The following is a 12,676-nucleotide window of genomic DNA, read 5'->3' as shown; positions in this document are numbered from 1 at the left end:
GCTAACATAACTTCGCAGTTCTCCACATTAAAACAAAGTGGAGGATATAAGATGAATTAGCGTTCCTTCCTGTGACAACGAAGAGTAAAAGTTAACATTTCCCAGATTCCTCTGTGGCTAGGGTTTAGACATAATTTAGGTCAATTCAATCAAAAGTACTTGCATAATTTGGAAGGCATAAACAAATTGGACATGTTTCTTCTGGCAAGCAGTCACACAGAAGTCTGGATTTTCTGTAATGAAGTTAGAGAGGTTCTCCAGCTCTATGGCCCAGGCTGGAGTGCAGTGGCGCGATCGCAGCTCACTGCAACCTCCATCCACCTCCCAGGTTCAAGCCATTCTCGTGGTTCAGCTTACCATGTAGCTGGGATTATAAGCATGTGCCACCACACCCCACTTTTGTGTGTGTGCGTGTGTGTGTGTGTGTGTGTGTGTGTATTTTTCAAAGAGATGGGGTTTCACCATGTTGGCCAGGCTGGTCTCAAACTCCTGATCTCAAGTGATCTGCCTGCCTCGGCCTTCCCAAGTGCTGGGATTACAGGTGTGAGCCACCATGCGCAGCCCAATTTATCTTAAATATAAAATGTTTGCACAGATTTCGATATAATGGTTTACTGTAGCCTTTATTTAAAAATATGAATATGTTCAAGAGTTGAAAATATTTAATTTTAAAGATATGCTTGCACAAATGGGTCCTCCACATGAGATATTAACAGTCTCCTGATAATATATGGCATTTCTATGAGAGGAGATATATAGAGCTCCTAACAAAGTCAAGGATTCCTTTTCAAATAAGGATGAAACACATATAGACTCTTGCAGTCTCTCCATGAAAATGCTGCCATTAATAGCACAGATATACATTTTGGCTTCTCAACTGACCGTTAGGTACCATCAAAGCCATTGTTGTGGGTGCTTGCAGGGAAAGGGGAGTGTGGGGGAAGGCCTCAGAGAATCTGGGTTCTTCCGTCCTTTATTCCAGCCACAATGGTTTGTGTTCCCAGCATACTCCTGCTTCAGCCTTTGTATTTGCTGCTTTATACTCTTCTTGGAATGCTTTTTTCTCAAACATACACGGGTTAGCACTCATACTTTCTTTGGGCCTCCACTCAAATATGTGCCATCTTACATGTGTGCTCCCTGGAAAGAGACTTTATTTTTGTTTACTGCTCTATCAGTAGGACCTAAAACAAAGCCTGGCCAGTAGCAGATACTATTTGAGTGCCTGAATATTAGAAATGCAGATAAACACAGACACAAATTAATATGAGTATAAATGCACATTTGATATGCATTGTGGAAATGTGTCAACATTTAAAAATCTCTTTTTCTTTTGGAAGAAAATCCCCACATTTTTGGAGCAGTTGGATAATCGCTCCAACTCCACTCTCATTAGTTCTTTGGGATGGTTAATCAGTATTTGTCTTCCTTGGCTCACAAAGCAAACTGTAACAGGGATCTGTCTTAAGAATAAAATGAACCTTGCTGTGTTTGCTGGAGTCACTAGCTAAGATTCTGTAAACCTGGAAGGGGACTGTGGCATAATCCACTATCCCTTCTCCCATTAAGATGCACATCTATGTTTGATTGAAGCCAACATGGAAAGACAAGCACAGCTGCTCAAGTGCATGATCAGGGGATTTCAATTAAGGCTACAGAGCCAATTCTGCCTGTGAATTCCTTTTCCTGCCTAAAGATTCTATTTTGGTAGAACATTTACATGTCTATAAGTGCACAAGAAGAAGTTATGAAAGGAAAAAATACATATATATATAAAGTTTTCAACTACACATTGTTTTTCTTTGATTGCATACCACTTATTCCCTGTGTTATCTGAGTGATATAGTTTTTCTAAATCTATAACCACTATCTTGAAGGGGTTTTGGAAAGATTAGGGCCAAAGTATACAAAGTATGACATTAAAAGCATGGACTCAAAAATCAGACTATATCACCTATTCCTATACCACCACGTGCTGTGTGACCTTAGGCAAATGCCTCAGTTTCCTTATTTGTCAAATGAGACTATTAATAGCACTTACTTTATAACAAACACCATAAAATAGTGCAATGACTTGCATATACTTAGCTTCTATTATTATTCTACTGCTTCTTAAATATTGCAAGCTTTAAAAACCTGTTTTTTTTTTTCCCCAAAAAAGGTCTATCTCTAAACATACCTGTTTTGAAAGCACTAACGTTTTCTTCTAGCAATTTCTGCTTTTTTTTGTCAGGGGCTGTAGCAAGTACATTAGCTTCAAGTTCCTTAACTTGGACATTCAAATATTCTTCTTGCTCTATTAAACGCTACAAAAAAGTTTTAACATTTAAGGTCAATATTTTAACATTTGCTTTAAACATTGTGAATTTTTAAAAAGGGCACTTAAAATCTTCAAGAAAAAGACACACACTAATAGGAAAAGGAAAGATATGTGCCATTGATATAAAAAATGAAAATGGCCAACCAACACAAAATATGTAAGCTCATTATAAAGACACGTTAAAATGCCACATTTCTGTTTACAAGGTAGCAAACTTATGTAGACCACCCTAGTGTTCAAAGACTTGGAAAAATAATTATTTGAATATGCTGTTAGTAGTGCATGAATTATAACTTTTGAAAACAATCTGGCATTATGCAACAAATGCCTTAAACATTGTACACATATGGTGTAATACTTGTAATTTTTGAAATCTAAGGAAATAACTGAATGAATCAAGGTATACCTACAAGGATATTTTTAAACATAGCCGTGTACATAATACAAAAAAAATTTGTCAAATTATGTTATAAACAAAATGCTCTAAAGCAATTAAAAACAAAGTACATTTATACTGCCTTGGAAAGAAAACCATAATTTAAGAAAAGCTAGTATGACATTAAAAAAACCATATGCACACTTTATATATCTACACATATCTACCACATATATAAATACATTACATGCAAACTAGGTATTAGAAAAGTCGAAAGAACATACGTCAAAATGAAGGTGATCATTTGGGTATTTTCTGGAAACTTATTAAAAAAACAGTGGGCGTGCACTGCTTTTTCATAATTAAAAAAACATTCCACTTTGAAAAGAGAATAAAAATAAAGGGTCATATAATTGTTAAGGAAAGTAATGTTTCTATGGAGTACAAACGGAAAACAGGAATAGCTGTGGTTGGAGCAACATTGTGACAGGGCGTTATCTATTAGTACTCAGTGAAACAAAATCATCAAGAGTTAGATCTACCTATAGATCCTCCCTCCCTTATATATTTAATAAATTGTAAGCAAATAGCAAAATGGTTCTGATAAATTCCAGTTGAATCCCAATAGTTTCAGTACACACACACACACACACACACATGCACATACCTGGATGCTTGCAGTAAATTTTTCTAGTGTGTTCCTCATTTCTCGTTCACTATGCCGTAACTTAACTACTCTTTCTTCAAGTTGTACTTTCTGTTCTTGGATTTGCATTGCTTTTTTAGAGTCGTTTTGCAACTGTGATTCCATTTTGTTTACCTACAAAGAAAGTTTTCTCTAAGAGCCATTTCAGATTGACCGAAAAGTCAACTTATGAAGAAAACTAAAACTTCTGTCGCCCAGGCTGGAGTGCAATGGCGTGGTCTCAGCTCACTGCAACCTCCGCCTCCCGGGTTCAAGCGATTCTCCTGCCTCAGCCTCCTGAGTAGCTGGGACTGTTACAGGTGCGTGCCACCACGGCCGGCTAATTTTTGTGTTTTTAGTAGAGACGGGGTTTCCCTATGTTGGCCAGGCTGGTCTTGAATTCCTGACCTTGTGATCTGACCGCCTCAGACTCCCAAAGTGCTGGGATTACAGGTGTGAGCCACCGCCCCCAGCCTAAAACTTCTGATCTTAAAGACCAGAACAAAATCAAACCACCTGTTCCAATCCCAATCTTAAAGTTCAGGAGATGGTCAAGTAATTTCTTGATCGAAAATCAGATGGAAAGGTAACTAAGTGTTGTACAGTCACCTATTATTTCAATGAAGGTACAGCATTCAAATACTTAAGCAGAAGGACATAAACTTGTATTTTCAAAATACGAGAGGGAAAAAAATCAAAGCACAACATTTTGGGAAAAGGTATTCAAGCTATTTAAGAACATGTTTTTGAGGAGGAAAAAAGTTTAATATACTCTGAAGTTGAGATTTGCATCAAGAAGTCTTTGCTATACTTTTAAAGAATTATTTTGAAGTAAAAAATTATGTAATACAGCAATAATGCAAAAAAACCCCCAATAAATTAAATGTAAAACAGAAATAATTATGTAAGTTATGGAATATCTGTATGATCCAAATGTACTAATTAAAAAGTGTACTTTGAGCATATAGTTTCTGATTAATATTTTGTTTTCTAAAACTTTAAAGGGCTTTACATAAAAAATCCCTAGTCATTTATAGAAAATGCCATCTATTAAAATTTGAGTGCACCATAGTTAAAATGGCCAAATTTTGTAGTAAGTATATACCTCGGTAAAGCTATTTAAAAAAAAAAAAAGTCTGGATACAATTTTAGATATGCTGACCTCTTCTTCAGAGATTTCAGTAACAAGTGAGGAACCCATTCTTCCTTTCATTACTTTGCTTCCACCACCAGTCATTGTACCTGGAAAACAGGGGAGAGAAGTCAGCTTCAGATGTCTCCCCAACAAGATTAAATAAAGTCAATGCTGTGGGGGGGAAAAAAAAAAACCAAGAAACAAAAACACTATTACCTGACTGTTCTATGATTTGTCCCTGTAAAGTTACCACTCTCCATCTTCTATCTTTTTGATATGCTACTCTTGTGGCTTGATCCAAGTTGTCAGCTACTAAGGTATCTCGTAAAGCAAAATAAAAAGCTTGGCGAATTTTCTCATCTTTTACTTTTACTAAATCAAATAAACGAGGAGTATTTTCAGGAGTTTGAATTTCGGTCATCTTTTTCGCCCATACAGCCATCTAAAAGTAAACAAACAAACAAAAACAACAGTAACAAAAAAGAAAACTCAAAAAAAAAAAAACCCATAGGAATAAATTCAACAAAAGAAACAAGAATTATACACAAAAGGTTCTAAAATTAGACCTAAATGGAAGACATCTCATGTTTGTGGATCTAAAGATTTAATACTGTTAAGATGCCTATACTATCTAAACTGATCTACAAATTCAATACAACCTGTATCAAAATCCCAGTTACTTCCCAGTAATTGACCATCTGGATCTTAAAATTCATATATACAAATTATGGGGACCCAGAACAGTCAATATGATAAACAACAAAATTAGAGGACTCAGACTTCCTGATTTTAAAACTTATTACAATGCTGCAATAATCAAGACAGTGTCCTATACCAGCACAAGTAATAAAACTGAAAGCCCAGAAATAAACCTTTACATTAATGGTTGGGTGGTTTCAACAAGGATGCCAAGAAAATTCAATGGGGTAAAGAATCTTTTCAACAAATGGTGTTGGAATAACTGGATAGCCACATGGAAAGAGTAGTTTGAGCCCTACTTTATATCACGTGATAAAATTAACTCAAAATAGATTAAAACCTAAATATAAAGCCAAAACTATAGAACTTTTAGAAGAAAACAAAGGAGGTAAATCACTGTGACCTTGGATTAGGCAGTGGTTTCTTGGGTATGATACCCAAAACACAAGCAACCAAAGGAAAAAAAAGATAAATTGTGCCTCAAAGGATACCATCAAGAAAGTGAAAATACAATCCAAGGAATGGGGTAAAATATCTGTAAATCATATCTCACAAGAGACTTGTATTCAAAATAGAGAAATTCTACAACTCAACAAAGAGAAACCAATTTAAAAATGGGCAAAGGATTTGAAACAGACATTTCTCCAAGGAAGATGACAAATGGCCAAGGACATGAAAGGACTTTTACTATCATAAATCACCAGGAAAATCCTAATCAAAACCATGAGATACCACTTCATATTCACTAAGATGACTATAATAAAAAAGATGTACCATAGCAAGTGTTAACGAGGATGTAAAGAAACTGGAACCCTTACACATGCTTGTGGGAAATGGTACAGCCACTGTGGAAACAATCTTGACAGTTCTTCAAAAAGTTAAACAGAATTACCACATGACCCAGCAGTTCTACCCTAGGTATATATATACCCAAGAGAACTGAAAATACATGTTCACTCAAAAACTTGTACACAAATGTTCGTAGCAGAAGTATTGCCAAAGCAGCCAAAAAGTGAAAACACAAATGTCCATCAACTGACAAATGGTTATACAAAATGATGTAACAGAATACCATTTGGCAATAAAAGGGAATGAAGTACTGATACATGCTACAACATAGATGAACCTGAAAACCTGCTAAGTAAATGTAGCTGTATAAAAAGGCCATATATTGTATGATTCCATTTATATGTAGATAAATCTACAGAAACAAAAAAGTAGTTAGTGTTTGGAGGGGGTGAAGGGGTATAGGGAGCGACTGTTACTGTCTATGGGGTTTCTTTCTGGGAATGATAAAAATATCCTGGAATTAGATAGTGGTCATGGGTGAACAACACTGTGAATATACTAATACCCACCAAATTGCATACTTTAAAATGATTGTTTTGTTTGTTGTTTTTGAGTCTCACTCTGTCACCCAGACTGGAGTGCAGCGGCGCAATCTAGGTTCACTGCAACCTCCACCTCCCAGGTTTAGGCAATTCTCCTGCCTCAGCCTCCCGAGTAGCTGAGATTACAGGCGCCTGCTACCATGCCTAGCTAATTTTTGTATTTTTAGTAGAGATGGGATTTCGCCATGTTGGCCAGGCTGGTCTCAAACTCCTGACCTCGTGATCCACCCGCCTTGGCCTCCCAAAGTGCTGGGATTACAAGCATGAGCCACCGCACCTGGCCTAAAATGATAAATTTTACTGTAGGTAAATTATCTCAATAAAGGTTTTCCTTTTAACTCTGGAATGTACATTCCTTTAGTGGAGGCACTGCAATATGTCAAACAATTTTTTATAATCATATAACCCCAGAACATAAAATAATCCTCAAAACCCATCAGGTGTTCAATGAGTAACCATTAAGAAAAAGACTGAATCCAAAAAGAAAAACACACTTAGCACTTAAAAATTCAATTATAGGGCTGGGTGTGGTGGCTCACGCCTGTAATCCCAGCACTCTGGGAGGCCGAGGTGGGCAGATCACAAGGTCAGGAGATCCAGACCATCCTGGCTAACACAGTGAAACCCCTCTCTATTGAAAATACAAAAAAATTAGCTGGGTGTGGTGGCGGGCGCCTGTAGTACCAGATACTCGGGAGGCTGAGGCAGGAGAATGGTGTGAACCCGGGAGGCGGAGCTTGCAGTGAGCCAAGATCATGCCACTGCACTCCAGTCTGGGTGACAGAGCGAGACTATGTCTCAAAAAAAAAAAAATCCAATTATAGGTAGGTTATTATGAATACCCACCTTATCTAAACCTATAAAGGTTGCAACTCCAATATTTTGTCTTTTAAGGAAGTTTACACATTCTTGGGCTGTATCAATAGAATCAACAACAATGTAGTCCAGTGCATGACAACAGGATGATATAGCCACATCGTATTTTTCATCAATGGCTCCTAAGTCCCCCTAATAATGAAGAGTGGGGTGAAAAAAGAGTTAGGCAGAAAAGCACAGGACCATTTCATTCATCAAGTTTTAAAAAGTTCTTTTAATTGAAAAACTTTATGTAGACATGGTTTTAAAGAGAACAAAAGGGTACACAACAAAATACAAAATATGTATAAGTTTATGAATATGCAGCTTGAATTTCTGAGCACAAAATGAAAGAACTGTTTTCATTTTATGAAAACAACATGAAGCTTAAAACCTAAATGAACTATAAGCAAAACTCAGAAAACTTTGAATTATTGAAAAGCATCTAAAATTATGTAAATCCTGATGAAACACATTTATCTGTTTATCTGTTACACAGCTATCTAGCAGTATTCACTGGTTTGGGCTTTCTTTGAGAGCAAATGAATAGGATCAAACTGTTTATCTTTAAGAAAATAAGGTGGAAGTCCCGATACAAGATGCAGAAGCAATCATGTTGGGTAATTTTTACATCACTTTGTTCCCTTCTCCGAAAGGCTGACTTAAGGACTGCATCAACTGGCTCCTTTGACTCTCCACCTTCAGCCAATTTGAGGTTTCAGCTAAGACTGGAGGGCAGGAAATAGGTGGGGTTAAGGTATCCATTTTCCCCATCTCCTCTGGACCACAACTACCTTCCCTCGAGGCTAAGAAGCAGTAATGGTCCTCACTATTGCTAGCCTTGGATTTTAGATTATCCCTTGTTATATCCTTAAATGCTAGCCCAAACCTAAGTAAAATGGTGTGAAACTCCAAATATATAAAAACAATTTTTTTAATTTTCATTTTTTAAAAAACAGTCTTGCTATATTGCCCAGGATGGACTTGAACTCCTAGGCTCAAGTGATCCTTCTGCCTCTGCCTCTCCAACAGCTGGGACTACAGGCACACACCATTGTGCCTGGCTAAAGTCTCTCTTTTAAAAAAAAGGATAAAATGGTTTTCAGTTTGTGTGACATTACTAATATTTTTCTTGATATGTATGAAATAATTGTATTTATCTAAGGCTAAGTAAACAAGAAACTGTAAGGGCAAAATGTTTAAAAATAAATGTGCCTTAAACAAAATGAATCTTATTTTATATACAGTGACACTTGAAATACGGTTGACAAGGCAAAAAAATAAGTTACACTTTCTTAAAAAAAAAAAGTAAAGCCATGCCCCCCAAGAATCTACTTTACCAATCTTCCATATATTCCTGGAATCCTGCCAGATTTTTTTTCTTGAATTATTGCATCAAGGACTTTCCCCCTACTTCGATTCATTGCTAATGAGCTCTTTGCTTCTTCAACTTTTTGAAAGAGATCATGAACCAAACTTTTAAAGTTTGTTTCTTCTTGTGTAAGTTTTTGAAGTTCTTTTTCTTTCTAAAAGTGAAAATAAAATGAAATCCAGAAGCATTAACTCCTAAATATGACCAGTCATAGCACCGAATTAGTTGTAATGCTTTAATAACAATAAAGAAAAAAAGACCAACAATAAAAATTTGAACCAAAACTGAGCACCTGTATGGCAATTGCTGGTTTGGTTGTGGAAAATATGGATGGGTTTAAAAGGGGCATAAATTACTTGGGTCAATAAAAGAAAACATTAGGTGTAATATTTTTTCCAGGAGCAAACAGTTCATCCTGATAGAGAAGTATAGCTGGGGCTGTGGAAATCCCAGTTTGATACTACATAGTTATACATAAGTGTGCCCTAATTCTTAAGCTCTGCCCTAATGAAAAGCTGACCCAGAAAATGACTGGGCAGGACTACGGTTATGCTATGCTTTATTTTAGCTGAACGGGGCTGGGGGGTGGTGGAGAAAAAGCACACCTCTGAAACGAAAGATGACTGGATAGTCCTATTGCTATACAAAAATGCCAGGCTCCCAACAAGAGAGGAACCACACACATGCACACATAAACACAACCTCTGTTTCTCAATCTCCAACTTCTCAGCAGCCATCTTTTGTAACTGGTATATTCCTCCATCCACTAGATTTAAATTATGTCTATTACTTACTGTACTAGCATAAAGTTTAAACCAAGTTACTGACATAATTCATCCCAAAAGAAACTGAATCCCAGGAAGATAGAAGCAGTCACTGGATCTAACTTAATTTACATTTAAATTCTACCTGGTCATGAAATTCCCTGATGACCAAATAGCATGCATTAACTAAAATGAAAAAGACTCATATTTATTTTCAGTATAATTACACTTCAAACAGATTTTTTTTTTTTATTGCCACCTTGCCTACTGAGGTTTTGGAGATCTTTGGAGATTAAAGTTTACGAAATTCCTTAGACATCTAATTCACTCAAGGATGGGGGACAGGCACCGATGAGCTAAGCTATACATCTTGGTTAGTTTATAACATTTTGGAATGCAAGCAAAGAAACTACATCCATAAATTAAAAACCCAAATAAGATAGTTGTTTGTATATTCATTATATAAATACATATACACTTACGTTTTTTATTTATTTTTAAATTGTCTATACTTAAGATTTAAAGAAACACAAACTTTCTTTTGTTTAAATTATTTCTACAGTGGGGTGGTGGTGGTGATTTACTTACTATATGGTGCTTCTGGGGATAATATAGTTTCTTGATAGTCTCAGTTCACATATGGAATACTGAAATGCTGACCTCATTCTTTTGAGATTATACAAAATGAAGAAAATTTATCTATCACTAGTCACCTCTGACGCGGAGATTAAAAACAACAAAAATGTATAAAGCTGAAGTGGACGAATGATGTTCTGATGCAACAGAGAAGCAAAGACTTACCTCCTTTAATTCTTGTTCAGTTTGAGGGAGTTTTCCTTCTATATCTCTGATTGCAGCTTTCCTTTCTTTGAGAGTCTCAGAAGCTGCAATTAGAGCTTCCTTAGCCTTAGTTAATTGAGACACTGCAGTATTATGACGACTGAGATAGATATCAAGTTCTGACTGGGCTACATCCATCTTTGAACGTGCTTCATTTACCGATTTGCTGAAACCCATAAGTTCTTTCTCTCGACTCTGTTAAAATATGAGTTCATTAAATCTGGGCAGATATTTACTTTCAAACCTACACTGAAATGAAACCATACATTTTATATTCGATTTAAGAAAGGAGATTCTATAAGCACAGTATATAGAAATAAGAAATTCTCACAAGTGGACTAGATTCAGTTTTTGCCTAGTTGTCAATATTCACTGTACATAGTCTTTTCCCAACTGATTTCACAAGAGCTTTGTGACATCGATCATTATGCTGAGGAATAAAGACATTTGAGGCCTAGCTTTGTCATTTACATGGGGTGCAGGGCACATGAGTACTCAATATATATTAAATAAGCAAACAGTGAAAATCCACTAACTATGAAGTATCCCATCATGAAAGCTACTGCATTATCCATTGACACTTTATCACACAGGTATTCTAACCTGTAAAGTTTTATAATCTGACATTAGAACATGTCCATATTCCAAAGCAGACTCTATTAAGTGACACTTCATCACACAGGTATTCTAACCTGTTAAGTTTTATAGTTTGACATTAGAACATGTTGATATGCCAAAGCAGACTCTATTAAGTCCATGACTTTTTAATGCAGTCAATTACCATTATCCATTAACATATGTATTTAACATGCTTAGCACTGTCAAAAATGCTGTGGTACATACAAACAAAGATAATTTTATGCTTACTCTTGTTGGGGTAGATAATACATATCAATGTGACAACTTCATGCTCTCGTTTTATTAATATAATGCTAAAATTATAGCTAACATTTATTTTCTTTCTCAGTACGTTATATAGATATATTTATTCTTTATTTTCACAAAGTAGATATATTCTTTCTCATTTTAAGGAAGATGACTTGGAGATATGACAACCGGCACAAGAACAGAGACAGTAAGTGATTGACCTAGGATTTGAACCAAGAACTGAAACAGCCATAGCTTTTAACTATTACACAAGAGCTATAGAAGCAAAAACAAGAGAGACATTAACCTGCGCTTAGTGTGGCTCCAGGTTTTACAGGTGGCAACAAAATATGATGATTCAACACCCTTAGGAGTGGCATATATAATAATCAAGGTACTGTATTTGATTGACATCACACCTTCTGCTACTACTACAAACTCTCATTTAGTAAACTTTTTAAAAAACATGTCAGCAGGAATTAAAAGAATAGTCATCTAAGTCTAGGTTGACTAGTTTTAGGAATGTTGGACATTAAAAGTCCAAACTTACCAGTTCAGGTTTCAGTATTTTTGAAAAAATAATCTTTAAGTTAAAAAAAAAAAAAGCCACCAAAATAAACACTGATTAAAAAAAACTTACTTCTTTTTCTTTCTGAAGCCCTTGTGTTTCCTGTTTAAGGCTATCCATAACTTCCTTTAATTTTTTTTCTTCTTTCTCTTTTTCCTTCTCGAGGGCATTGTTTCTGGTTGTTGTTTCATTAATGATATTGTTACTCTTGGCAGGTATACTTTTAAATTCTTCAACCTGAGATTATAAAACAAGTTATAGGAGCATACATCTTTATGTTACCCAATACTATCAATATTTGACTTATTTAAAGGCATTTCTCAGGGTCCTCTAGTTCTTCTTTTCTTCATAATCAGAGTTAAATTAGCTAGCTTTAACCAGTATTTTCCCGACTATTCACTGTAATTTCTATATTCTCTCAATCTAATAGTAAAACTACTTCTAGAAACACCTGACCTCTGATGAAGGAAAATTGTCTCTGGCAGGGCCTCAGGTCTGTCATCCTTCTCTCCGGATTTCAGGTTGTAATTATTCTTCTTTAGCTATAAATATACTCTGACTACACGGAATTTTCTAAACTATCCTTCCTGGTATATCATAACTTACCACAAATTATCTTTACCATCTCCCCAACCCTAAAATCTTTCACAACTTTACTCTTCCAGAGTCATCATGTAGGGCTAATATTTTACTCCATTAACATCTTCTGATAATAATCACTTATCCATGCAGTCTATGCCTAAAGGCTAATGACTCTGTAACAGTTACACTTAGCTAAGTCTGTCAAGTCTTTGGGGTTACCCC

General features: G+C 35.8%; 1 protein-coding gene across 3 annotated transcripts in view; it reads right to left on the bottom strand.

Annotated features, from left to right (window-relative positions):
• The window catches only part of SMC4 (structural maintenance of chromosomes 4), a 35,416-nt gene that overhangs the window by 6,577 nt on the left and 16,163 nt on the right, over positions 1-12,676 (bottom strand). For all 3 annotated transcript variants that reach the window (XM_008956068.6, XM_003830623.7, XM_063603004.1), the window contains 8 exons: positions 11,945-12,109; positions 10,399-10,632; positions 8,802-8,987; positions 7,453-7,614; positions 4,733-4,958; positions 4,544-4,623; positions 3,364-3,516; positions 2,180-2,306 (listed from right to left, as the gene is read on the bottom strand). In XM_008956068.6, coding sequence (XP_008954316.1) covers positions 2,180-2,306; positions 3,364-3,516; positions 4,544-4,623; positions 4,733-4,958; positions 7,453-7,614; positions 8,802-8,987; positions 10,399-10,632; positions 11,945-12,109 — 1,333 coding nt within the window. The remainder of the gene's footprint in view (positions 1-2,179; positions 2,307-3,363; positions 3,517-4,543; positions 4,624-4,732; positions 4,959-7,452; positions 7,615-8,801; positions 8,988-10,398; positions 10,633-11,944; positions 12,110-12,676) is intronic.

Source organism: Pan paniscus, chromosome 2, assembly GCF_029289425.2.
Source record: "Pan paniscus chromosome 2, NHGRI_mPanPan1-v2.0_pri, whole genome shotgun sequence".
Lineage (NCBI taxonomy): Eukaryota > Metazoa > Chordata > Mammalia > Primates > Hominidae > Pan > Pan paniscus.
The sequence above is the reverse complement of the archived record's forward strand: the minus strand, read 5'-3'. Positions and strand labels throughout refer to the sequence as shown.